At 33.5% G+C, this 25358-nt stretch overlaps 2 protein-coding genes across 55 annotated transcripts in view; both read left to right on the forward strand.

The window, feature by feature from the left end:
- mical3a (microtubule associated monooxygenase, calponin and LIM domain containing 3a) overlaps positions 1–11342 on the forward strand; it is a 153664-nt gene extending 142322 nt beyond the window's left edge. For 45 of the 50 annotated variants that reach the window (XM_087291780.1, XM_087291788.1, XM_087291815.1 and 42 more), the window contains 3 exons: positions 1136–1235; positions 6314–6387; positions 8048–9760. In XM_087291780.1, coding sequence (XP_087147906.1) covers positions 1136–1235; positions 6314–6387; positions 8048–8232 — 359 coding nt within the window. In that variant the 3' untranslated portion in view covers positions 8233–9760. Of the gene's footprint in view, positions 1–1135; positions 1236–6313; positions 6388–8047 lie in introns of all 50 variants that reach the window. The other 5 variants (XM_087291810.1, XM_087291821.1, XM_087291824.1 and 2 more) reach the window with 2 other exon arrangements.
- A 1703-nt stretch (positions 11343–13045) lies between these two features.
- The window catches only part of ttc38 (tetratricopeptide repeat domain 38), a 36181-nt gene continuing 23868 nt past the window's right edge, over positions 13046–25358 (forward strand). For 2 of the 5 annotated variants that reach the window (XR_015514314.1, NM_001020699.3), the window contains exons 1-9: positions 13046–13099; positions 16710–16787; positions 16881–16962; positions 18498–18669; positions 19139–19312; positions 19704–19779; positions 22339–22458; positions 23987–24046; positions 24985–25023. Coding sequence is in view for 3 of the 5 variants with exons in the window: in NM_001020699.3 (NP_001018535.3) it covers positions 13070–13099; positions 16710–16787; positions 16881–16962; positions 18498–18669; positions 19139–19312; positions 19704–19779; positions 22339–22458; positions 23987–24046; positions 24985–25023 (831 nt within the window). In the remaining 2 variants the exon portion in view is untranslated. Of the gene's footprint in view, positions 13100–16709; positions 16788–16880; positions 16963–18497; positions 18990–19138; positions 19313–19703; positions 19780–22338; positions 22459–23986; positions 24047–24984; positions 25024–25358 lie in introns of all 5 variants that reach the window. The other 3 variants (XR_015514315.1, XM_087292034.1, XM_087292035.1) reach the window with 2 other exon arrangements.

Genomic DNA, 25358 nt, shown 5'->3' on the forward strand with positions numbered 1-25358 from the left:
GAGGTGGTACTTGATGAAAAAAGTTTGGGAACCACTGCATTATTATAAACTGTAGATACCTGACCTAAATTGTTTATAAAAATATTTTCTTTTTTTCTAATTATTAATATTATTATTAATAATAATAATAATAATAATAATAAATAACAATAATAATAAAACATTGAAACAATCAAAACTAGGACCAAGACTGCACTTAGAGCTGAAATAAAAAACTGTAGTGTTGCAAAATAGAAATGACATTTAAAATAAGGGTTTTATGTGAGAATGTATTTTAAAATGTAATTTATTTATTTATTTATTTATTTATTTATTTATTTATTTATTTATTTATTTATTTATTTATTTATTTTTAAAGCAATTTTCAGAAATTACTGATCCAGTCTTTTATGTCACTTGATTTTTTTAGAAATCATGATAAAAATAAAATGTTTATTAGACATAATTGATAAAAAGTGACAGTAATTGTTTTCACAAAAATATGAATGAAAAATAAAAATATTTATTGGAGTGTGTGTTTGTGTGTAAAAAAAAACTATTTTTTAACTCAAATACAATGTTTTTGTTTTTATTATTATTAATGAAAAAATAAAAAGATTCAGAGAAAAATCTTAAGGAATTTCTAGTGGTAATCGACATTTTGCTACCAATGCTGAACTTGTATTGAAACTGGAACGTTTTAGTGTGACATGTCAAAATGATTGAGCTAAAGTGGTGTAAAAGTGGTTTACTTGCATAATATCTGTGAAAGCCTCCCTTGGAGCAAGACCCACAACTGTAAAATGACTTTAGATGTTCCTTCTTTTTGACATCCAGCTGTGGCACTGACTTATAATAATAGTAGCATTCATAATTAATAAATGGAGCAAGATCCGCTGCCTTGAAAAAGACTAAATGCCTCAGAAGTCCAGTCTGATCAGCATTGATCACGAAATGCTGTCCAATCAGAAGCCGTTATCTCCACGCCATCCTCTGTGAGCCGGCAGTCTCGACCTCATTCCCACCCGACTCTCGCCCTGACAAAGACATCCTGGCTTGGCTGTCATCGCATTCGCTGTGTGGGTGTCCGTGTCAGGTCTGTGTGTCATCAACTGGTCAAGCGCTTCCTCAAGCTTCACCGATGTGCTTCTTGCAGGAATGGGTAAAAAGGACGATCCGAAGCTGATGCAGGAATGGTTTAAACTGGTCCAGGAGAAGAATGCCTTGGTACGATATGAATCCGAGCTGATGATATTGTGAGTAGACCTTCAATTTTATGAATTTTATTCACTTTGCCTTACATTTTCATATTTTTAATTAGAGCTCCTCAATATATTAAAAAAATATATCGTTATTGCTAGAGGTGTGAACCTACACTGGCCTCACAGTTTGGCTACAATTATCATGCGATTGATTCGGTTCAGTTTGATATCACGGTGCATTGCAGATGTTTTCCATCCACAGTTTAATATTTTACTTACAGCACAATAATTCTGTTATTAACATTTCGAAATTTTTAAATATGTATTATATGTATTTGTAATACAATATTGTCCACGAATACAAACAGTCAGATATTTGAACTGTACCTTTAATTTTACTTGCTCAAAGAAAACACTCTTTTTGAATGTATCAAACAAAACTCAAGTACATGCACAGCATTGTCGGGGGAGTTGTTAAAGGTTCAAGAACCCCTTGAGTATTTTCTTTAAGATTTTAACAGATTTGTTAGTGTTAAGTATCAGTTAAGACAATGTTAGCACCTGTCAGATTTAATTGTGGGGAAAACTGGATAATTTTGAGCTTTTGTCAGCTAATTTCAGCTGGGTTTAAAATAATTTTTGGGAAGGGATCAAAATCGGTGACGTAGTGCTAATCTGCTAGTGAAGTGATGATGCGTCGGTTTCTCATTATTATTAATAGCGGAGTTTTCTTATCCTTTGAGAAGAGCCTGTTCCCTTAATTCTGGCAACCACAGCTTAGTTTTTTTTACCCTAAGTTTTACAATTACTGCTACAGTAAACTTTATAAAATTTCTACTGTATTTTTTATGGTAAATTTCTGGCAACCATAGCTTGCTTAAATATGCTTTCCGAAGGCAAGGCAGACCTACCAAGCTGTGAAACCCAAATGACTGGATAAGACCGCGTCCGTGGACTCCATATACGGCACGCAGTATTTAGCCGTTCATGAAGTGTCGTATGTGTTTGATTCTATGATCCACGGGTTTGTTGGATGTTTTTGCCCGCGATGCTGTCAGAGCCGATACAGCAAAGCTGCTTGTGTGCAGCAAGCATTTTTGTTGGGAGAGCAGTACAAGAATTGGAGAATGGTGGACTGTCTTTTATCAGTTGAGTTTGTTACCATTCAGACACATCGCCTATATCTGTGCTGCTGTGTTGCCTATGTTTACAATCCTCCAGATTACTGGCAGGGCTAATGCTTAAAAAAAACAGGGCAAGAGATCTGCTGCACTGCTATCCACTGTGTCTGCATTCAGACGTGGGGATTGAGGAGGAGAGAAGTCCTCCTCATTTATAGTGTTTATATAAACACAATTATTTTTATAGTGATATAACAAATTAGGGTTATGTGTATATGAAATTACGAATAACGAATTTAGCAGGGCATTGAATTACTGTTTATTTCTTTGCATTTTAACTTTGCAAACTGTAAATACATGCGTCTCTTCCGGTTTGTGTCTAATTTTATGAGCCAACTGATAAGTTGTTTGCTCCCCTCATTTTCCCCTGCTCTGCTGGCCATGCCCACTTTTCTCTTTGGTCGCAGCGCTCCACGCCCATTATGATGCATTTTTTGAAAAATTTCTGAGGTAGACTTAATAGCAAGTATCGCTGTAACAGCCAAGAGGAGAGGAAGCATCACGCCAGCAGTGAGAGGGAAATGAAGCTTACTGCTTTCATTTCTCTACAGCAGTGAAATAGGGGCTTCTGAAAGACTGTCCGGCAAAAACACACTGTGAATTGTGCAAAGTTTCTGGGTTTTTAAGTAGTTTTAATTACTCTGGCTCGCCTCCCTCGTCATAGTAAGCTACTGCAATATAGCACATAAGAGATAGTAAAGTTAGTAAATTTTATTTATAAAGCACATTTAACTTCAGTGTGGCACTTACCAGTGCTGAACAAAACACCTTCTAAAACAGGAAAATAACAATAAAAGTAAGAATAATAGAATTACAGCAATAATGCACATTAAGGATTAAAAGCCTGGGAAGGTAATTGAATAAAAATGTTACTTAAGTCTAGACTTAAAAATAGAGAGAGAAGCAGCACTCGTCATGTCCGGTGGCAGCTGGTTCCACAAACGTGGAGCAGCGACTGCAAAGGTTCTATCTTTCAGTTTAAGTCGTGACTGAGGAATTAGCAGTAATTTTATTCGACCACCTAAGAGACAGAGGAGTTGACTTTAGGTCATAAAATAACTTTTTTATTTTAGTATGTAAATTTAGTTTTACTTAAATAAAATGGACATTTTTTTAATTGCTTATATAAATGAAGGTTTTTAAGTTTGTTTCACATAAGACATATTGTTATTATCATAAGACATATTGTATATTTTACTACTGCAGCCCTAGAATCCACATTAAAGACAGTTCACCCAAGAATGAAGATCTGCTGTTGTTTTACTCACAGGTTGTCCAAGTAGCTATAGGTCCACATACTGTAGATCGCTTTTTTCTGCAGTGGAACATTACAGCAGATTTTTAAGAAAACTGTGGTCTCTGGTGATTCATGTAATTTAAATCAGTTGTAATTATCACTATGACAATCAAAAAAACATATTCCAAAAATAGATACCCACGCTTCCTGATTATACAGTATAATGATGTTACAGTTGACTTGTATTGTATAAATCATAAAGGATCATGATTTTAGCTAAAATAGAAAAGTTCCACTGAAGAAAAAGTCACCTACTGCACACCTTGGATGACAAATGTTATGCATAAAGTATCATTTGAGCTTAAAGAATCATTTAGCAACATTTAATAAACAAGATTAAGCGTGAAACAGTTCTGACAAATGTACAAAGGCAGCTTTTTGAAATGGTTACATAGTTTGTAAATTTGCCCTCAGTCATATCTGTGTGCTCTGCCACGATTAATAATGAATTAACCTAATATTGTCTGTTAGACTAAATCTGAACAAATTAGCTCTAGTGTTTAATATTGTAAGGCTTTTCTTGGCAGGTTAGTTAATTAGAATAAATTAGATTCATTTAATTAATTGTCAGCCAGAATGCATTATTTATTTAATTGCCTTCCTCCAAAAGTGAAATTAGCCATTCTGTTGTACATTCAGGGCACTTTTATTCATTGTTTAAAAAAAGAAGAACGTACATCTTTCTAAACAAGAAAATCTCTAACGGGTATATTCACAGTATGCAGCATCATGGTGGCCAATGCATGTATTCGATTATGTTCTGTCCTATTCACATTGTGAGAATACAAGATGCAATTATGTAGTGACTGAGTGGCAATCAACTGTGCATCTACGTTTATACAGATAAGAACCAAATGCCTGTCCACTCAGACAAAAGTAGTTTCATTAATAAAACAATAATTCATAAAGCACAGTTTCATCAAGAAAAATGGCCTTCAGTAAAAAAAAAAAAAAAATTCCTCATTTGTTATCAACTCTTCAGTATTGACCATATACAATTGAAGTCAGAATTAATAGCCCCCCTCTTTATTTTTTCCCCCAATTTCTGCTTAACAAAGATATTTATTTATTTAACACATTTCTAAACATATTAGTTTTAATAACTCATTTCTAATAACTGATTTAATTTATCCTTGTCATGATGACAGTAAATAGTATTTGACTTGATATTTTTCAAGACACTTCTATACAGCTTAAAGTGACATTTAAAAGCTTAACTAGGTTAATCAGGTTAACTAGGTTAGGGTAATAATTAGGCAAGTTATGGTATAGTGATGGTTTGTTCAGTTGACGATAGAAAAATATATAGCTTAAAGGGGCTGTTAAAAACTGCTTTTATTTAAGCCGAAATAAAACAAATAAGACTTTCTCCAGAAGAAAAAGTATTATCAGACATACAGTACTGTGAAAATTTTGTTGCTCTGTTAAACATCATTTGGGAAATATTTAAAAAAGAAAAAAAATTAAAAGGGGGGCTAATAATTCTGACTTCAACTGTACACATGATTACAGTACATCATATTTCACTAGATGTTTTTCAAGAGACTATTATTTAGCCTAAAGTGACATTTAAAGGCTTAACTTTTGGACTCTCTCGCCTTGTTGGATTTGCCATCGTTCTGATTCCTGTTGATTGGTGTGTGTGTGTGTGTGTGTGTGTGTGTGTGTGTGTGTGTGTGTGTGTGTGTGTGTGTGTGTGTGTGTGTGTGTGTGTGTGTGTGTGTGTGTGTGTGTGTGTGTGTGTGTGTGTGTGTGTGTGTGTGTGTGTGTGTGTGTGTGTGTGTGTGTGTGTGTGTGTGTGTGTGTGTGTGTGTGTGTGACTGACTGCGTGTGACACTACTCTGCCTCTGATTGGCAAACGATGAAAATGTACTCTATCTAAGCCAATCATCACATTCTCGGTGACACCACCATTCACAGGCACACCAATCGTCATTTGTCATCACTGGTTGGTTATATGTTCCCCCCCAGCGCTGAACACACACACACACACACCTCTGAGAAAGAGTGTTCCTATGGCTGACAGAGATGCTGCAAACCACTTCATTGTTCTCAATTATAGTAACACACACTTTATTGTCAGTAACGGTTCTGCCGTTGTAACAGGGGAAACAGTCATTTAATTACTTGTTACTGAAAAAGTATTGCTGTTTATTTATAGCGCCGTTGTTTTCATCGCTGGTCATCTCAGAAATGCACTATTATAACTTTATTAACATTTTTAATTCTATACATTCACTTGCTGTGTTTAAAATGATTGACTTTAAATGTAAAGCTAGTTTAAAATGCATTGAATTTTCAATATAGTTGACAATATGAACATCCTTACGGATCAGAATGTGAATGCCTGTGCTGAAGTTTAATAAATGCATCAACTGAACAACCAAATAAAAGAAGCTTTTAACATTTGTGTTTGTTTTTATCTCCGAGTACTTGGCTTAAAGACACATCTGCTCATGCAAACCCCATAGTATCAGTGAGGATGTGTCAAGAATAAACCAGAAATTATAACGCTTTTATGACAGATGGATCATTGATGTCCACATGGGCCTTCCTAAGAATACAATGCCTTTGATTTTGCATCAAAGATTTTGCCAAATTCCTCATGAAACTATATAGTTGGTTTATTTATGTTTCTTCTTTTCTTTCTGCAGTGCTCGGGAGCTAGAGTTGGAGGACAGACAGAGTCGACTGCAACAGGAACTACGGGAACGCATGGCAATAGATGGTATTTACTCTCGTAATGTAATATATGTACATGGCTTAAAGACAAGATGCCCTGATCTAGTGTCTGCATCCAATGAAATGTGCAGAAGCTATTTTATATACAAGTGAAGAGTCTACATTAATATGTCAAATAACTTTTGTGAGATAGAAATGCCACAGAAATATGGACAATATTAAATAAATAATAATATTAAAAGTCTTATATTCACTGAAATATGATGTTGTAGGTTTAAAATACTTCTTAAGCAGGTCTTAATTTTTCTTTTTCTGTGTAAAGCTAGACAATTGTACAACAAACAATCCATCTTAAATTTACCAATATGGTTTAATTATGTTAATTAAACTATTTAATTTAAAATTGAGTTTATTATAGTTTTTAAAACTTGTCTTTTAAAAAAAAAAGGTATGGTAATAACAAATAAATAGAAATATAACTAGAGTTTGCTTGTTTTGACACATCATTTAAAGGATGTTGCTAAGAAATTGCTGAATTTTTATTTTATAGGGGCAAGTAAGAAAAAATTCCCAGGCCATTACAAAAAATCCTTAGCGTTTTACCCCCTGAAAGTCTGAAATTTCATTCATAACAGTCTTTAAAAAATCTTAAAGCGCTGACTTTATTGGACTGTTTTAAGTTATATTACAAGATGCGAAAGTGAAAGAAAGGCAGAAAGAAAGACTAATTTAGTAAACATCTTTAATTGAAATGAAACCAAAGTCAATTTATTGCTCAATTGATTTCTTGAAAATTGTGATAGTGCATAGTGGTTTAACTGATAGTAGCAAAGAATTAAAAGAAGTCAATTATTAAGAAAATTTAGAGCAAAATTTTAATGTACAAAAATTAACCTGGATTACTCTTTTGTTTATTTGAAAACCTCTTTTTGTCTTTTACCCATTAATAAATGCACTTTATGAAATTAATTGTCAAAATTAAATAGTCCAAACATTGTAATGACACAGACATATTCAGAAACATCAGTTAACTTAAAATTTAACTTTAGAATTGAAGGTCAGGGTGCTCCAGGTTTGACCAGCCCAGTCACCAGGTATGAACATTATTGAGCATGTCTGTGGAAGGATGGAGGAGGCATTGAAGATAAATCTTAATAATCTTGATGAACTCTGGGAGTCCTGCAAGAACGCTTTCTTTGCCATTCCAGATGACTTTATTAATAAGTTATTTGAGTCATTGCAGAGATGGATGGATGCAGTCCTCCAAGCTCATGGGAGTCATACACAATATTCAATCTTTTTCCACTGCAGCATGACTTTATATTTTATACTGTACAGTATTTCTGTTAAGTGACAAGACTTTTGTTTAAGAAAATTCAGAGCTTACTGTCCTAATTAAATTATTAAAAATCAAGGCATGATCATATTTTATTTTGGTAAAATAAGCCTAATCTAGAGGCCTTTGTTTTTTATATAAGACACTTCTGATACCAAATGATCAACTAGAAGTCAAGTTATTATTTGTTGTTTCTAAAACTTGCATAGGTGACAAGACTTTTGTCAGGCAGTGTACATAGCGGCTATAGCAAAACACACATTTTTTTTTTACAACAAACAATCCAACAGGAAAAAGAAACGACTGTTGTATTTCATGATGTATGGCCGTTTTGTCTTTTAAAAGAAGCTAAAATCCCCCCTGTCTGCAGATCATCTGAAGACAGAGGAGGAGCTGGCAGAGGAGAAGCAGATTCTGAATGAGATGTTGGAGGTGGTGGAGCAGCGAGACTCTCTGGTGGCCCTGCTGGAGGAACAGAGACTCAGGGAGAAGGAAGAAGATAAAGACCTGGAGGCGGTGATGCTCTCCAAAGGATTCAACCTCAACTGGGCTTAACATAACAATGTCCAAAAACCATCTAACCCGCCAGCGCTTCACTACAGGGAGTACAAAAAAAAATCTAAATCTCAGAAAGAGTCGCTCTTGGTTTTATTGGGCATGTCAACAACGTTTACAAACCTATTCATGAGCTCGATGGTGATGTTTTTATGAGGTTTCCTGGCACGACTCAGGGCGTTTTGTCCAATCGGCAGCCAAGGCAAGGCGTTCTCCATTTCGGAAATAAGGAGAACATAAATTTTTATTTAGTAATTTCTGGGACATATCAATCAATCCTGCTGATGTTGAGGAAGTCTGAGACTAAATGACTCTACATATAAAGCCAGTCTTGTTTATCAGAGAATGTCTGGTCAATCAACTGTTACGTTTTCAGTGACGAGCCGCTTTTTTTGGACTTCATTTCCTTTTAATGCGTTTTCTACATTCACTACTGACTGGAAAACAAAAGTACAAGTGTTTTCTCTTCGATCGCACTTCTATCCTGTGTAATATAACACACTATATAGGCATCAGACCTCCACGTGATGGACTTTCTCTCGGCGATTGACGCGCGTTTTGTTTGTAGCATCGACAATTGTAAATGTTCGAATCCATCGGTATCCACCTGATAATTCGAGAGATTTGGTGAACGATGGGATCAAAATGATCTTGATGTTACATACTTGCTGATGTCAGCTTCACATATATCCTGAAAGACGGTTTACAATCATTTGTAATCCATAAATATTGGATACTTGTACTATAGTTTACATAAACAGTGAAGTACAAATACATAGAGATTCATATATAAACCTCCAGATTTCGTAAGAGTGTATATATATATATATATATATATATATATATATATATATATATATATATATATATATATATATATATATATATATATATATATATATATATATATACACATATAATATACAGCCAGATGTGTTATGCATTTTGTTGCTTGGTTGGTTATGTGGTTTTAAATTGTTAGTTCACCAAAAAAATGTACATATGCTGTGGTTTTTTAAGACATCGGTGTGTCATCAGGATCCAGGGATATTAATATAGTTTTGCCTATATATAGTCTATATAAACTCTCAAAATGCTAGTAGTCACTGACTACTGATCACAAAAATATTCTTTGGTGCTTAACCTAAAGAGATTAAGCTAAAGTTTAGTTCACCTAAAAACTAAAATGTTAATAATTTACTCAACCTTTACTTGTTCCAAACCGCTTTTACCTTTTTTAATGTTAAACACAAAAGTAGATATTTTGAAAAATATTAAAAACGGGTAACCATTGACTTCTATAGTATTTTTTTTCCTATTATGGATGGTTACCAGTTTCCAGCATTCTTCATAATATCTTGTGTTCAACAGAAAAAAAGAAACTCATAAAGGTTTAGAAACGCTTGAGGGATGAGTAAATGGTGAGTAAATTTTATATATTTTGAAAAATGTTGGAAACTGGTAACCATTAACTTCTATAGTATTTTTCCCAATTATGCATGGTTACGGTTTCCAGCTTTGTTCAAAGTATCTTATTCTGTGTTCAACAGAAAAAACAACAACCTCATAATGTTTTGGAACCACTTGAGGACGAGTAGATGCTGAGTAAATTGTAGATATTTTAAAAAAACTGGTAACCATTGACTTCTGTAGTATTTTTTTCTATTATGGATGGTTACCAGTTTCCAGCATTGTTCAAAGTATCTTATTTTGTGTTGAACAGAAAAAAAAACAGAAACTCATAATGGTTTGAAAGCACTTGAGGGATGAGTAAATTGTAGATACTTTGAAAAGTGTTAGAAACTGGTAACCATTGACTTTTATAGTATTTTTTTCCTACTATGGATGGTTAGAGGTTTCCAGCATTCTTCAAAGTATCTTATTCTGTGTTCAACAGAGAAAAAAAAGTAACTCATAAGGGTTTGGAACCACTTGAGGATGAGTAGATGGAGAGTAAAGTGTAGATATTTTGCAAAATGTTGGAAACTGGAAACTATTGACTTCCATAGTATTTTTTCCTATTATACATGGTTACCAGTTTCCGGCATTTTTCATAGTGTCTTATTCTGTATTCAACAGAAAAAAACAGAAACTCATAATGGTTAATGGTTTGTAACCACTTGAGGATGAGTAGATGGTAAGTAATGTGTAGATATTTTGAAAACTGGTAACCATTCACTCCTATAGTATTTTTTCCTATTATGGATGCTTACCGGTTTCCAACATTCTTCAAAACATCTTATTTTGTGTTTAACACAATAAAACTGAAAATCAAAGGTTTGAAAGCTCTTGAGGGATGAGTAAATGGTGAGTAAATAGTATATTTTATGTGAACTATCCCTTAAAAAAATGTAAAATCCTCCCAAGTGGCCTGAAATTGAGAAAATGAACAGCAGATTTACACTTTTTGGTGAACTTACATTTTTAACGCACCCACAGGTTTTAACTTTTTTTATTTAGTATCAAATCAGATGGAGATTTTGGCCATTTTCACATCTAATTATCTGCCAGCAGATAATTAAAACAGTTGTTTTTTGGTAGTGTGTGTATTTTCCACTTTCTCCAGATTTGCAGCGACATGCCTTTCCTTAACTTTTCCTGCAACCGCTCTTCACATCCACAGAGTTTACTTGTGTTGTTTATAATTGTCTTTTCTAAAGTTTTTTATCACATGAAAACGTTTCAGCACCTCAGACTGACACCAGTGCTGATCAACAGCAGAAGCTTGTAGCCATACTCGACTCAGAAACATCGATACTGCAAACAAACATGCCTTCTTCCTAAGTGTACATTTCATTTTAGTCACCGTTGAGCTGTATAGATGGGCACAGATTTGTTTTGTTTTTGTTTGGTTTACTTGTAAGTACAGATAACTGTGAATGAAACCGTACACATGGTCAACAATAGTTATTTAGACTGTAAAATGTTTGACAGATTTTATGGTATTTATTAACGTGTGAAAATTGTATAATATGTAAAGTAAATGAATCCTAATTTTTAAAAAATATTGTTGGCTCTTGAAAATGCTTCATGTTGCTAATTTGCATATACTGTATAGGGTGTTGAATGTATGCAGAGGCAATAAAACAATGCAGTTGTTAAAAAAATGACTAATTCCATTGTTTCATTTAGTTGCTTTATTCATTTATTTGACACTTTTAATTACGGATGTACTGACTCACGATTCGATACACAATACTAGAATCTCAAAATGTATGATTTAGTCATGATGTTTTAACAAAATGTTTTGAAACTAATTTAACGTGAAGAGTCTTTTTGTTTTGTTTTTTTTCTTAAATACTGCACATTTTTTTCTAAATATATTTTCTGCCATAACTAAACTGCTATTTTAAAAAACAACCCCCCATCAGCATATCTATGTTTTCGGACATAAGCTGAGGTCTTTGCACATTTTCAATGTCCCCTGCTGAAAACAAAAAAACTCTTTGACTGGAGACTGAGATGGCTGATGTGGAGGAAAGCCTTTCCCAAACCAGAGAGCAGTGTGTTCAGAGGTGGTCAGTAGGTCCTGTGATTCAGGGGACTGGCCACTGGCATCACATACTGATTTTAAAATTACTAATTGAATAAAGATGGGAGTTAAACATGATTGTGATGGTGAATAATATTACCTGTATAATTAATTATTATAAGTTTTAGTGTGATACACTTAAGAAGAGATAATTTTGAACATTTTTGAATATTTAATAATACTAAGCAAATTATTAAAATATGCAAAAACTAAATGGAAAAGGTGAGGGTCAAAATAATCTAATACTAGACAGAATCCGTAACAGAACTACTTTCTCTTTTGGTCTGAAAAAAAACATCTTAAATAACATTATAATCTCAAATAGATTTTTTTTTCTGGAATGAGCCTTAAATCTCCACGTCTGCACTGAAATACATTTTTTTAGTTTTATTAATATCTGTGCATAATTTGCCTGATTATATACATTTTCTCATACAGGAAATGTATTATTATTTTATTTCTGGCTGTTCTGTATTCTATCTCCTCTGTAAAAATTCTAATGTTTAAATAAATAAACAAAACCCCTTGAACCTGGCTTCAAATGTTCAGATGTTTGTGCTAGAAATGTGTTTAAATTAGGACATATTTTAATGCATAGTTTACTTATATAAACACAACACAGAATGTAATGTAAAAAAACCCGTATGAAATACTTAAAACATTTAATCGACTACGGAAGTATAGTAATATTAGTTATTGTCTTTTACCCTATTCACCTTACGTTGTTAGGCGTCTATTACTCGGATTGTACAGTACAATAATAATCTCCTCGTGATTTCCGCTATGTAAACATTAACTCAGTCGCTGCTTTCCCAGTAAGCGAAGACAGGAAGTCATTTTAGCGATTCGGTTCCTTTGAACAGTTCGTTACAAAGAACTGATTTAAACTAAACAAATCTTTGGATTGTTGTCATCCCGTTTCACGCAAGACGTGCTGGATGTTCCAGTAAAGCGTTTCTACCTAATTGTGGTCAAGTTTATGTAATGGCTTCGTTGTAATGTCACACAACCGGTTGTGCAGTAATGCAGTCAATTTGGATGACATTTTTTTAGAAAGACGATATAAGATATTTGTGGGCATCTCTTGAATGAATGAATAAAATACTGATTCTATTTCGAGTAAGACATGTGAAAAAGATTTATTTAACTGTTCCATGAAGAACCGTCTATTATGTACAATTTGTGAACAAATAATTCAGAGTCGTTTTATGAACCGGTTGAAATGATTCAAGGAGAAGACTCGAGTCCGTTCATGCTCACAACTCGGCCAGCGTGAGTGTCAGAAGGAAACCAAAGTCTGTCAGAATGCACGCTGCTAGTTTCAGAGATTGCAAAGTAAGTTGGAAATTTGTTTATTCATCAAAAGCTTTTTGTGGTTATTGTGCTAAACTTTTTACTCGATTCTTAAGATTAAACACAATGGCCATTGTAAATCTGTGCAGTAATGCTTCAAAAGTTCTCTGCACACGTTATGGTGATTGACGTTTATTTCTTACTGTATATGTTGTTTTATTAGACAACTAAACATGTGGAAGTAAAAGTTTTCAGCGTGCCTCCAAATGTACGTACCAGACAGGATCAATTTTAGAACCAATGCACTTAAACAATACACATTGTTAACAACAACAGTAAGTTATACACTGTAACATTACAAAAACCAAGACAAACTGAAAAGCTGATTACTGTGACTGCAGCTTTTACAGTGTGCACTGCAGTCACAGTAATCAGCTTTCAGTGATTTGTCAGCAGTTTCTAGATATTACTCGTTTACAAAAGGGTCATTTCTACATTACATTTTGTAAACACCTTTTTTTTTTTTTTGCTATTTCGGGCTATTTTTAATACTTTTTTTCAACCTCATGTTTTGAGTTTTTAAACAGCCCTACAGACACGAGCTTTAATATATATTTTAGTTTTTATTATAAGTACAAGGAGTATTTGACCCCTGTTTTCAAGACTTTTTTTTTTAAATTTTAGAATCTGAATTGATCTTAAATTTGTCATTAATTTGACCCATTGTGTCTTAATAATCACATATTAAAAACCTATAAGAATTACATGAGAACATAAAAAGGACCATTTCCAATGCTGCAATCAAATATCATTATTAAATGTCAAATATCAAACATATTGATGACACCTGATTGAAATCTGTTATTGTTTTTTCTGTTTTCACCTGTGTGTGTGTGTGTGTGTGTGTGGGTATAAATATATATATATATATATATATATATATACACACACACACACAAAAATATGACTTAACGATAAGTCTAATTGCAAATAAAAAAATTTGCTTAAAAAAACAGTGGCCAAAAACATTACCTTTATCAGCTTAAATACAGTTTTAATTATTAGTGTTTACTTGATTTTTAATTTGATATAATTTTACTGAAGGAATACATAATATTATGTTTATCATATCTATATATCTGATTCTTTTTTTAGAAGCACATCAGTTTTGTGGAATAACTCATTAACCAGCATAAATATATGGCAGCATAACAACATCAGATTTTATATAAATTACCGCACGCTGTAAAAAGAAGCAGTTTTTCGTATTTTGTGTGTCATGTTTTTATTTTCACTATTTATTTGTTATAGCACCTTAATATTTCTTCCAACAACTTTTAACCTTGAAAAGTTTAAAAAAAAGGGGACGTCACAGTGGCACAGTGGGTAGTACAATCGCCTCACAGCAAGAAGGTCGCTGGTTCGAGCCTCAGCTGGGTCAGCTGGCATTTCTGTGTGGAGTTTGCATGTTCTCCCCATGTTCAAGTGGGTTTCCTCCAGTTTCCCCCACAAGTCCAAAGACGTGGTATAGGTAAATTGGGTAAGCTAAATTGACCGTAGTGTGTGCGTGTGGGATTAAGAGTGTATGGATGTTTCCCAGTGATGGGTTGCATCTTGAAGGGCATCCACTGAGTAAAACATTTGCTGAATAAGTTGCTGGTTTGTTCTGCTGTCTCGACCCCAGATTAGGGTTGAGTCGATAGACAATGCCATCGTCCATCGCCGATAAGCACAACGATTCTGAGCAGGCATGGCGATCCTACGCCCCTCCACCGTCACAGCAGCAACCCTGAAAATAAACAATTGAAAAAGGCTTTAAGACCAAGCGGAATCCTATGTTGGCTGTCGCTGCAGTGTGACTTCAGCTAATCAGTTTTGGCTAATGCTAACACATTTTTCGTGAGTCCAACTTCCAGCTGTGCATGAAAACACACAATATGACCTCAGTGAAGTCAGCTTTCACTACTGTATTCGTTTTTAAATAGAGGAAATGTTTTACAAGTAATTTTTATTCTAAATCTTGGACCATGGGCCTTACTCTTGAAACACTAAATGACCAATAAAAGGTGTGAAGTATCAAAAGCGACTATTAAAACTGACTATTAAACTATATTAAAACTGATTTGAATGTTATTTTGGCTATTGGTGTTATCCATGAATTTCCAAATGTCCTTTTTTTCAAGAGAGGCTATAAAAAAAGCTTTGCGTTATTATATATATATATATATATATATATATATATATATATATATATATATATATATATATATATATATATATATATTTATATATATATATATATATATATATATATATATATATATATATATATATTTATATATATATATATATATATATATATATATATATATATATATATATATATATATATACATATATATATATATAGATTTTTTTTTTTATTATTTCTATGTTTTAATTATTTTTTATTCATAAAATGAGGAAAAGTTGAAAGTGCTGCCAGTTTGTTATTTGCTTAATAAATGACGCAATCGGCTACAGTTTTTAATTTAAAACTTTATCACATTCCATTTTTTTTCTTATGATATATGATGTAATATGTTTTTTAAAATAAGTATTTTTTATTCTAAATCGTTAGGAAATATTTTTGGTACTACAATGCGGTATTTAAAACTCATAATTAAATAAAAAAAATGATTAAATCACTTTTATTGTCACATCATCAGCAGCAGTGCTATGATGAGTGAAAAGCTTAGGTGCTGGCTCCAGACCGTACAGAATACAGATACAAATACAACGACAGTGCAAAATACAGACAGTGCAACATACAGACAGTGCAAATACAACGACAAGGCAAAATACAACAGCATACTCCCAAAAAAAACAAGACAATGTAAAATTGACAGCGATATGTACAATGAATAGGTGTCCACATAGTTGTAGGCAGTATTGTTTAAAGTATGACGAAGAACTGCAGAAAGGTCCGCTTTTTGAGAAAAAAAGAACCACCACCCCTTACACCAGGCTGGCTAAGGGCCTGGTTTTTAAATGTGATATTTAATTCATCTTGTCTCCATCCAATGACTCTTCAGTCTTTTGAATCGATCAGGTAACATGTCATCATCATCATCAGAACACTGCTTCAATCTTTCGTCATCGTCCATCGCGATGTTTTACGTTTGACATTGTACGTTGCCAAATTGGTCAACATTCCCCAATCCTACCCTGGATTAATAAAGGGACGAAACCAAAAAGAAAATAAATAAATGAATGAAGTTCGAAAAAGTGGCTTTTATTGACACTTTAAATAGTTTTAGTGATCTATTTTCTGGGTTGGTGTTGTATAGTACGATACACAAACCTGATAATATACCACCAGTACGTTTGTTTTTATTTTCCAGTGCTATATATATATATATACACTATATTATTTCAAACTACTAACATGTCAATAAGTGTTACTTTGTTAAACTGTAGAGTTTTTAACATCAAACGTCGACAGAGCAGAGATCAAGCTCCCACAATGCAAATCAGTATTGTAAAAACACTTGTAAATCACACAGAAAATGTTAATTAACAGATGTTTTTTTACAGTGCATGAGGGCCACAAAAGTAAGTCAAGCAATATTGTGCAAAATGTATGATCTGTGTTGTGATCATGCGTCATCAGGCCTGGCAATCCGACGGTCTGCCACTGTCCACCAGCAGTAACGAGGCCTGTAAACTATATGACGCTATACTGTCTCAGGTACAGTACATATATAGACTGATACTGATGATGACTCTGAGCTTTTTGCTTCTCTGTGTAAATAACCTGAGTATCCCTGTCTCTGGTAATCAGTATGTGACCTGGCGTAATGATGAGACTCTGGGGGGAATAGAAGGCTGTATTACATCCATCAAAGCTGCAGACCCGGACTTTGGTATGTGTGATTACAACACTGAATGTTGGAGTCTGTCAAAAGTCACTGTAAAAAAAGCTTACAAATGCTGAATTGCTTATGGAATTGGCCTGTATATATTTATAGATCCTTAATGTATATATTTATATACTCAATACACACTATATTTGGGCACTTTTTTTTGCTTTTAAGCTCATAATTGCACATTTTGAGTTACGATTCTTTTCTTCTCAGAAATGTCAGAAAACTATTTTTATTAGGTAAATAAGTAGTCATATTTTAAGAGGAAAAATATAAACACAATAATTATAAGGCAATTTGGCAAGTCATTGTATAACATTTGGAGAAAAAATATTGCTTAAGGCAGGGGTGTCCATAGTCAGTCCTGCTGATCTTAGCTCCAACTTGCTTCAACACCTGCCTGGAAGTTTCTAGTATACCTAGTAAAAGCTTGATTAGCTTGTTCAGGTGTGTGTGATCAGGGTTAGAGCCAAAGGCTGCATCCGAAACCGCCTAATACTCAGTAGGTACTGCATTTGCATTTAAACGTACTGCTCCAACGTTAGAAAATTACGTTCTATACAGTATGAATGTGAAAAGTATGAATGGAATTCGGACGTACTACATCCGCCATTTTGTAATGGTCATGTGACCTACCTGCATCAGTTGCGTCGCTTCACTTTCCTTCGTGAGTTCTCTCGCGGGGCATTATGGGGGATAGCGCAGTGTGCATGGGATGGGCCCTCCAGAATCTCACTGGAAGTAGTAAGTCATCTGAATACTTCTCGCATACTGATATTCGAATTCTATGAATTCAGACATACTGCTCATCTCGCATACTGATTTTAGCGTACAATATGGTATGCGGCTTCGTACGCAGCCAAACTCTTCAGTGTGGACAGCCCTGGCTTAAGGGGACTAATAATTTTGACTTATAATGGCCGAAATAAAACAAATAAGAGCTTCTCCAGAGTAAAAAAAAAAAACTAAAACAAATTATATATATATATAATTTTATAATTTTATAATATATAAAAACCAAATGAACTAAATATACATACAAATGACTACTGGGTGCTCAAGTCTATGAACAGACCTCCCGGTAGCTCAGCCTATCTTATAGACTAGAAATCCAGCTAAGATGCCTTGTCCCTTAACACATATCTTATATCCATCTAGAACAAAGGACAGTTCTTTGTAAAACATTCATATTTCTCACACACTTCTTAAGTGCAACTTAAAAAAAGCTTGATGCTTTTCGATAAATCCCGTCTTTCTTTTCTGAGGGCGTTTGGTTCAGTGGTTCAAAATTTTTCAAAGTATTTCTTATCATATATATATATATATATATATATATATATATATATATATATATATATATATATATATATATATATATATATATATATATATATATGTGTAAATATATATATATATATATATATATATATATATATATATATATATATATATATATATATATATATATATATATATATATATGATAAGAAATACTTTGAAAAATTCTTTGTCTGTGGCTGTGTTGTGTGCTGCAGTGATGGGTCACGTCATCTCCACTGGACTGGAGCTGGTGGGCACTGGAAGCTCTGTCCTTCGGGATGAGAGATTGGCCAGCGCAGTGAGGAGGACCGTGGAGCTGGCGGACACTCAGCAGCTCACATCCAGAGAGAAGAACCATGTGAAAGCCGTCCAGCTCTTCTCTAAAGGGTCAGTTCACCGAAATCTGACCTTTATGTTCAACGGGTGACATTATGAACATTTAACATACAGCCACTCAGGATTTGGCCAACAATAAAATAATAAGAGTTTTTTATTTTATTTTTATTATTCATTTTAAACCAAGCTGCCTTTGGCCCACAAGCAGTTATGAATCGGTTCTTTTAAAATTCATGTTCACTTTACTGCATCCTTGGGTGTAAAGAGTGTGACTGTCATATGAAAGTTACAACGTGATTAAAGTTCAGCTTTCATACAGTGGTTTCCCTGTGCTTTCTGTCAGATGATCACTGTTAAAAGAGGGGTCAGAGGTAGGTAATATATTTGGTATATTTTAAGTGGTAAAACACAGAATTTATATATACATTTATGTATGTATGTATAGGTATGTATGTATATGTATGTATGTATATGTTTAAACAAATATGAGATGATTTTTTTTCTGAATGGTGTGTTTTAGAGCCCTGCACAAGGCCTGTGAGGTTTGGGAATGTATTCTGGCCGATCACCCCACAGACCTGCTGGCACTGAAGTTTGCCCATGATGGATTTTTCTACCTGGGTGAACAGACTCAGATGAGGGACTCGGTGGCGCGGGTGATGCCCCACTGGAAACCACATATGCCCCTATACAGGCAGGTGCTCGTGCTCCACTGATGCCAGTCTGAATGCTGCCTCATGCTGTATATTTTACCATCTGCTAAATATTGCATTGCTTAGAGAGCTTGTGAACATGCTTTATTTGTCATTTCTCATTTTTTTGCTTGGATAAATTAGTTTGTTTTAGTGTTTTTATTTTATTTTATAGTGTTATTTGTGTTTTAGTGAAATAATAGATTTGCAGTTCATTTTTAATTTAACCTTTACTAGCTTTTTCTATTTCATGTTCTGTTTTCTATGACTTAAATTTTGCTTTCTGCTTTATAAAATATTGTTTTCATGTGACTGTTGTTTTTTAAATGTGTCATATTTTTTAATCATTTCATTATTTAATTTATAATGATTTACATTTTGATTTTGATTTAGTTATATTAAAGGGATGTATTCCTTTGGGCTTCTCGAGACTCGTCTCTATGATGAAGCTGAAAAAATGGCAAAAGAGGTACTTTTGGTTTAATTGCATATTAAATTCATATTATTTATTTATTTGTATTTCCTTTTCATGTTAAGTCATATTAGTCTATCAAACATGCAATAATAACTGCATTCTGATAAACCTGTTTTTCAAGCAGTGCTTTTGGAAAATAATCATAATTACATATAATAATAACATAATATCACAGTTTAAAAGTCCAGTAATGTTGCCCTCAGTAATGTTGGAACCTTTAGTGAATGTAAAGGCTGTGGGTAAAGGTTTGATCTTTTGCCCTGATTATTAAAAAAAAACGTTTCGTTTGTTTTTGGATGAGAGCAGAGCCTTTTTTTCTTGAAACCCTTCCAAACTGTTGGTGGTGTTGTCTGACGTTTGTGACCTCGCACTGTAGTTTTGGAGACTTTCTGACCCCAAGACCAAACTAACTTCTGCAGTTCTCCAACTGTCATTCTTGGAGATTTTTCTCAAACCAAAAAGGTGATAAAGATGACTGATTCTAAATGCTTTTAGATGACTGATTTTCATTTCCAGTGTTTCTGCTGTTTTTTTATAACCACTTTCCTTATCGTGAAGCTCAACAGCATTGTCAGTTTCATATATATATATATATATATATATATATATATATATATATATATATATTAGCAGTGTCAAAATTAATCGTTTCTTCGATTAATCGCGGACAATTCGGTATCGGTTCAGTAATAATCATAACTGGTTATTACTGACGTCATTTACCTCATATGCGCTCTGTCGCGAGGGAGGCGATCGCGAGTATTTACAGCGCTTTAACTACTTAAAACTCATAAACTGTGCACAATTTCACTGTGTGTTTGCTGGATCAGTCTTTCACTGACATATACAACAATAGCCCCTATTTCACTGAGATCCAGAGAATGAAAGTAGCCTACTCCATTTCTCTCTTTCTCTCTCTCTCTTGCTCTCGCTTTCGCTCTGTCTCTGTCTCTCTCTCTTTCACACACACACACACACACACACACACACAGTGGCCCATTTGACCTGCTGGGGTGGCTTTTCTTTTCCTCTCGGCTGTTTACAGCATTACGTTTGGATACAGAAACGAGCGCGTGTCTGCAGAGTTTTCTCCACCGTGTCTATCATGCATCAGCTGTGAGATCGCCGCTGCCGCCTGCCGCTTAGCAGTGTCACTTATCTGAAGAGCGCAGCGCGCAAGAGCCAATAGCAACCATTTTTGTTGAGGGTGTGACCAATCAAAGAGATGTAAGAGAACTAGACAAGGATCAGAGATTGAGCTGGATGTTTATATTTGTTTATATTATTTGCTTAATGCTCGTTTTGTTAAAAAGTTACAATCAAAGAGGTGTAAGAGAACTAGACAAGGATCAGAAATTGAGCTAGATATTTATATTTGTTTATGTTATTTGCTTAATGCTCGTTTTGTTTAAAGTTACAGTTTATATATCTGACTGTTTGTATTAAACGACAAAATTGTATTACAAATAATATATAAATATATTCATACATTTTAATACAAGAACTGCTGCTGTGAAGAAAATATAAAACTGTGTATGGAAAGCATCGTCAATGCACCGTGATGCACCGAAATATCGAATTGAACCGAATTGATGGCATGATAATCGTAACCGAACTGAACCGTGAGACTAGTGTAGGTTCACAGCTCTAATATATATATATATATATATATATATATATATATATATATATATATATATATATAGTTGACAATTTCCTGTTTATCATCATCAGATATTTGTATAAAATATATTTTGTATATATGAATTCATAGGGGTGACAAATATTGTAGCTCATGCACACACACATACAGTTAAGGACAAAATTATTAGCCATCCTGTGAAATATTTATTCTTTTTTAAATATATCTCAAGTGATATTTGATGGATTTTGGAAATTTTCACAGTATTTGCAATAATATTTTTTTTCTTCTGGAGAAAGTCTTATTTGTTTTATTGTGGCCAGAATAAAAGCAGTTTTTTATATATATTTTTTTTCAAACCATTTTAAGGTGATTTTTTAATTTTATTTTTTTTGCCTCCAGAACAAACATCATTAAACAATGATTTGCCTAATTACTCTAACTTGCCTAGTTAGCATATTTAAGCCTTTAAATGTCACTTTAAGCTGAATACTAGTATCTTGAAAAAATTCTAGTAAAATATTATTCACTGTCATCATGGCAAAGATGAAATTAATCAGTTATTAGAGATGAGTTATTAAAACTATTATGTTTAGAAATGTGTTTTAAAAAAAATATGTTTTATAAATGTGTTCTCTGTTAAACAGAACTTCAAATGTAACAGGAGGCCTAATAATTCTGACTTCAACTGTATATAGCTTCTCTATTTTTTGTTAATATTTTGAGCAAAAGATGAAAAGCTTAAACAAGTAGTAATTTTCTACAGCCTTTTTTGCTCATGTTTAGCCGTGGTGGCATTATTAGTAACGGGCGTTGTATTTTAATTCCCCTTGCAGAATTAAATAAACATTTGTCCTGCTATTTTTGTTTTTATCCCAATTCCTAATTTTTGAAATGCATTCTGCCTATAGGCTCTGTCTCTGACCCCGGAGGATGGCTGGAGTGTCCACGCTGTGGCTCATGTCCATGAGATGAAGGCAGAGGTGGACAAGGGCCTGAACTTCATGGCCTCTACAGAGAAAAACTGGATGGTCAGTATAAAAAAGATCATATGAAGAGTTCAGATGCAAAACCCACTAAATCCATCAGACTTCTTTTCTTGCAAATAAGCATTTTCTATCAGGCTCCTATAATTAGGTTTATAAGTTTCATTTTATATGTAATAATAAGGTTATTAGCTAGTAAATAAAATACTTTTTTTTTTTTTTTTACAAAAATGTCCCTTTAGATAATTCTTTGTTTTTTAACAAGGTGAAATTTCTTTTGCGTCAAAACCAGCAAATCCAGCTCTGCTTTTTATGCAAAAAACCTCTAAACCCACCTATTGTGACAAGATTTTGTATTTAATTGTAAATCACTAAAGATGTCATTAGAAATTATTTTACCAAACATAAAACACATTACACAAGCCACCTGAAAATAAAAATACATCTGTCAAGTAAGCGGTGGTTCATTCTGTTTTGATAAACCAAGGAAAAAGCAGAAGCAAAATTAATGAATTAATGAAATCTGTAAAGTAAATGCATTAATCAATAACATTAAAACTGACATTAATTAAATCTTAACTATCTGTTGTCATTTCAGATATTTAGGATTTAGATTTAATGTAAATAGAGCAGCGGAAACATTGCAAACTAAGCTTGGTAGGTGTAAAAACACCATGTGAAACATCAATATCTGTGCATTGTCCATTGATATAAAAAGCTTATCAGATGCATAGGCATTATGAAGTAATATTAATAATGTAATGTTTTATATATTATATTTATCTTTTTAAAAATAGCTTAAATTAGCAATTAAAACACAAGGTAGGTCTACTGGGCAAAAAGGGGATGCCTCAGACAATTTTAGAAGCTGTCATTCATTCATTCATTCTCACCACACTCAAGGTCTTGGTCCCTTGTTTATCCTCATTGCATCCACATGGGATAAAAGAACGGCATCTTCACTGTCTTTTGTGAAGCCGCTCAATGTATAGTAAATCGGACTCATTCAAAGTAGCGTCGTTGCGGAAAAACACGTTATGACTGCATGCTACACTTCTGTCTGTACATTGCGTTTTCTTTTTCTTATAATGCAGACAGTTTTGAAGTAAGGGACGTTTTCATTTGCCGTTTACTGACAGTCGGACAGGCTCATCCAGTTCATCAATTTCCATCTTTTATTCCGAAAGCAGAATAAAACGCTCTCCATAAAAGCCGGCGTATCATCGCGCTCCTGCATTGAAAACGTATGATTCAATTCGCGCCTTATGATTGGTTCTCGGGTAATAGTGGCTTTTGCTGTGAAAGTCAAGTGGAGTTTAGCTGCTTTTGCCAACAAACTGTTATTTCTGAATGCGCTGAGGCTGGGATTTGGATTATTAGAAGTAAATCTATTTGTTGATGGTGTACTACGTGCCTAAAGCATTTACTCAATGTCATTGTCTCATTTTTGGTTAAAGTGGCCTTTAGCGGCTTTTGCATCTGAACTCTTCATATAAAATGTATTAAAAAGTATATAAAGCTTGTAGCATATTGTGTGTTGTAAAGCATTAAGTTATGTGATGTACTTCCCAAGGTGTGCGACATGTTGGCATGTCATAATTACTGGCACTGGGCTCTGTATCACATTGAGAAGGTAAAGAATCGATCTATCTGTCTGTCTGTCTGTTTGTCTGTCTGTCTGTCTCTGTGTCATTCTATCTATCTATCTATCTATCTATCTATCTATCTATCTATCTATCTATCTATCTATCTATCTATCTATCTATCTATCTATCTATCTATCTATCTATCTATCTATCTATCTATCTATCTATCTATCTATCTATCTATCTATCTATCTATCTACCTATCTATCTGTCTCTGTCTGTCTGTCTGTCTCTGTGTCATTCTATCTATCTATCTATCTATCTATCTATCTATCTATCTATCTATCTATCTATCTATCTATCTATCTATCTATCTATCTATCTATCTATCTATCTATCTATCTATCTATCTATCTATCTATCTATCTATCTACCTATCTATCTATCTGTCTCTGTCTGTCTGTCTCTGTGTCATTCTATCTATCTATCTATCTATCTATCTATCTATCTATCTATCTATCTATCTATCTATCTATCTATCTATCTATCTATCTATCTATCTATCTATCTATCTATCTATCTATCTATCTATCTATCTATCTATCTATCTACCTATCTATCTATCTGTCTCTGTCTGTCTGTCTGTCTGTCTGTCTGTCTGTCTGTCTGTCTGTCCGTCCGTCCGTCCGTCATTCTTTATGTTGTTCTTTCTATTATTCTATATATATTTAAATTTTTTTCCTAAAATTATTTACTCTGTAACATTTAAGTAAACACTTCATTTAATTCAACTTAATGTGGACATCAAAAAAGGACATTCTTTTACCCTGTGTGTGTGTGTGTGTGTGTGTGTGTGTGTGTGTGTGTGTGTTTATATGTATATGTAAAAAAAATAGTTGATTAAATATACATTATTTGCTAATTATTTATATGATATTATCATATTCCTTTTATTTATTCATATGAATATGTCTTTCCTCCACAGGGGAATTATGAAGCAGCTTTAAAGATTTTTGATGAGCAGGTCAGTGTACTTCGATTTCTAACGGTCTAAAATTATATTTATTAATAAAGAAGTGACATGGTAAAGCCATAGTTTATTTAATTATTATTTTTTTAATTATATTATTAGCATGGTGTTCTTAGAAGTGTATTAGAGTAGCATGTAAACTGGTGGTGCATGCATATGGTACAACATTTGCTGATGTTATCATATATATCAAAGACAGTGGCATCTGATACCACCCAGGATATAGTCCCGGTACTTTTTTCAAGTGCAGGATAGATCTTGTAGACGTGTGGTAAATTTAATTAGTCACACCAGCGGGGACAGGGAGTATAAATCCTGTCTTGTGCTCC

The sequence above is a fragment of the Danio rerio genome, chromosome 18, assembly GCF_052040795.2.
Source record: "Danio rerio strain M-AB ecotype USA chromosome 18, GRCz13ab, whole genome shotgun sequence".
Taxonomy (NCBI): Eukaryota; Metazoa; Chordata; class Actinopteri; order Cypriniformes; family Danionidae; genus Danio; species Danio rerio.